Source organism: Emys orbicularis, chromosome 1 (assembly GCF_028017835.1).
Source record: "Emys orbicularis isolate rEmyOrb1 chromosome 1, rEmyOrb1.hap1, whole genome shotgun sequence".
NCBI classification, from domain to species: Eukaryota; Metazoa; Chordata; order Testudines; family Emydidae; genus Emys; species Emys orbicularis.
Genome location: NC_088683.1, coordinates 367,637,140 through 367,639,908, shown reverse-complemented (window position 1 = coordinate 367,639,908; position 2,769 = coordinate 367,637,140). Strand labels below are relative to the sequence as shown.

At 47.7% G+C, this 2,769-nt stretch overlaps 1 protein-coding gene across 1 annotated transcript; it reads left to right on the top strand.

Moving 5' to 3' along the window:
• The first annotated feature begins 1,539 nt into the window (after positions 1 to 1,539).
• On the top strand, positions 1,540 to 2,514 carry LOC135886691 (olfactory receptor 52P1-like). The gene has a single exon (XM_065414483.1). It carries the CDS (start codon positions 1,576 to 1,578, stop codon positions 2,512 to 2,514), a length of 939 nt encoding a protein of 312 aa, XP_065270555.1. The 5' UTR covers positions 1,540 to 1,575.
• The last annotated feature ends 255 nt before the right edge of the window (positions 2,515 to 2,769 follow it).

Genomic DNA, 2,769 nt, shown 5'->3' with positions numbered 1-2,769 from the left:
CTCACCTCAGTCCCTGGAAAAATCATGGAGCAGGTCCTCAAGGAATCAATTATGAAACACTTAGAAGAGAGGAAAGTGATCAGGAACAGTCAGCATGGATTCACCAAGGGCAAGTCGTGCCTGACTAACCTAATTGCCTTCTATGATGAGATAACTGGCTCTGTGGATGAGGGGAAAGCAGTGGATGTGTTATTCCTTGACTTTAGCAAAGCTTTTGATACGGTCTCCCACAGTATTCTTGCCGCCAAGTTAAAGAAGTATGGGCTGGATGAATGGACTGTAAGGTGGATAGAAAGCTGGCTAGATCGTCGGGCTCAACGGGTCGTGATCAATGGCTCCATGTCTAGTTGGCAGCCGGTTTCAAGCGGAGTGCCCCAAGGGTTGGTCCTGGGGCCGGTTTTGTTTAATATCTTTATTAATGATCTGGAGGATGGTGTGGACTGCACTCTCAGCAAGTTTGCAGATGACACTAAACTGGGAGGCGTGGTAGATACACTAGAGGGTAGGGATCGGATACAGAGGGACCTAGACAAATTAGAGGATTGGGCCAAAAAAAACCTGATGAGGTTCAACAAGGACAAGTGCAGAGTCCTGCACTTAGGACGGAAGAATCCCATGCACTGCTACAGACTAGGGACCGAATGGCTGGGTAGCAGTTCTGCAGAAAAGCACCTAGCGGTCACAGTGGACAAGAAGCTGGATATGAGTCAACAGTGTGCTCTTGTTGCCAAGAAGGCTAACGGCATTTTGGGCTGTATAAGTAGGGGCATTGCCAGCAGATCGAGTGACGTGATCGTTCCCCTTTATTCAACATTGGTGAGGCCTCATCTGGAATACTGTGTCCAGTTTTGGGCCCCACACTACAAGAAGGATGTGGAAAAATTGGAAAGAGTCCAGTGGAGGGCAACAAAAATGATTAGGGGTCTGGAGCACATGACTTATGAGGAGAGGCTGAGGGAACTGGGATTGTTTAGTCTCCAGAAGAGAAGAATGAGGGGGGATTTGATAGCTGCTTTCAACTACCTGAAGGGGGGTTCCAAAGAGGATGGAGCTCAGCTGTTCTCAGTGGTGGCAGATGACAGAACAAGGAGCAATGGTCTCAAGTTGCAGTGGGGGAGGTCTAGGTTGGATATTAGGAAAAACTTTTTCACTAGGAGGGTGGTGAAGCACTGGAATGCGTTACCTAGGGAGGTGGTGGAGTCTCCTTCTTTGGAGGTTTTTAAGGCCTGGCTTGACAAAGCCCTGGCTGGGATGATTTAGTTGGGAATTGGTCCTGCTTTGAGCAGGGGGTTGGACTAGATGACCTCCTGAGGTCCCTTCCAACCGTGATATTCTATGATTCTATGATTCTATGATTCATCTGACTTGGTTAGCTCCTTCTGTGGAGTTCTTTGGACTTAACTATGACATAAATAATCTGGTGCCATCTGTAAATGTTGCCACCTCACTGCTCACCCCCTTTTCTAGATTCATAATAACTATTTGTTTTAAAGTGTTTAAAGACCCTCACTGTGTTTCTCTCCCTTCACAGGAACCTTGAGCATTTCTGAGCCTGATCGACGCATCAACCATCTTATGGCAGCTTTCAACCTCTCCCCCTCTGGCCCTTCGACATTCATCCTTGCTGGCATCTCTGGCCTGGAAGCTGCTCACATGTGGATTTCCATCCCTTTCTCTGTGTTCTATATTATTGGCCTGTTGGGAAATGTCATGATTCTGTTTGTTGTAAGCAAAGAGCAGACCCTCCACAAGCCGATGTACCTGCTGCTCTGCATGCTGGCACTCACAGACATTGCCACGTCTACCTCAGTCATGCCGAAAGCCCTGTGTATATTTTGGTTCAATTTGAAAGGGATTACTGTGGGTGGCTGCCTCACCCAGATGTTCTTTCTTCATGCGGTTTCTGTTATGCAGTCAGCCATCCTAGTGGCAATGGCCTTTGATCGCTACATTGCCATATGTAACCCTCTGAGATATGACACCATCCTCACCAATGCACGAATAGCTAAGCTAGGGCTTTTGGGTTTGTTAAGAACTGTTCTCTTTGTTCTGCCCCTGCCCCTGCTCCTGAGCAGGCAGCCATTCTGTGCCAACCACATTATCCCCCACACGTACTGTGAGCACATGGCTGTGGCAAAGATGTCATGTGGGGATATCACAGTCAACAGGACGTATGGCTTGGTGGTCACATTTGTAGTCTTAGGGTTAGACCTGTTGCTCGTTGCCTTCTCCTATAGTCTGATTACCAGGGTCCTCCTCAGAATCTCCTCCAAGAGAGCTCATCAGAAAGCCCTCAACACCTGCACAGCCCACATCTGTGTCATGCTGATGTCTTGTACTTTCTTCCTCTTCTCCACTGTAACACACCGCTTCGGTCAGGGCATCGCTCCTCATGTTCACATCATCTTGGCCAACCTCCACTTCCTCGTCCCCCCCATGCTCAACCCTATCATTTATGGGGTCAAAACCAAAGAGCTTCGTGACAAAATGGGCAAATATACCTGCAGAAGATGATCGCTCGGGGCCACTGACATTAAACCTGTATTAGAAGATTGGGAAGAGATATCACCTTGTTAATCAAGGGTGCTCTCTCCCAATTTTGTTGAGCTCAAAATTGTGGAATTTCATAGTCTGAGAAGTTCCTCACATGTAATGTCTTAACACTCCTTCACCAAGCACTGCTTTCTCTGTGGCTGAGTTCCTTCTCCCTCACCATAACTTGATCTCTTTCAGTGTCACCCTTCAGACTGAACTTTCCACACACCCTGT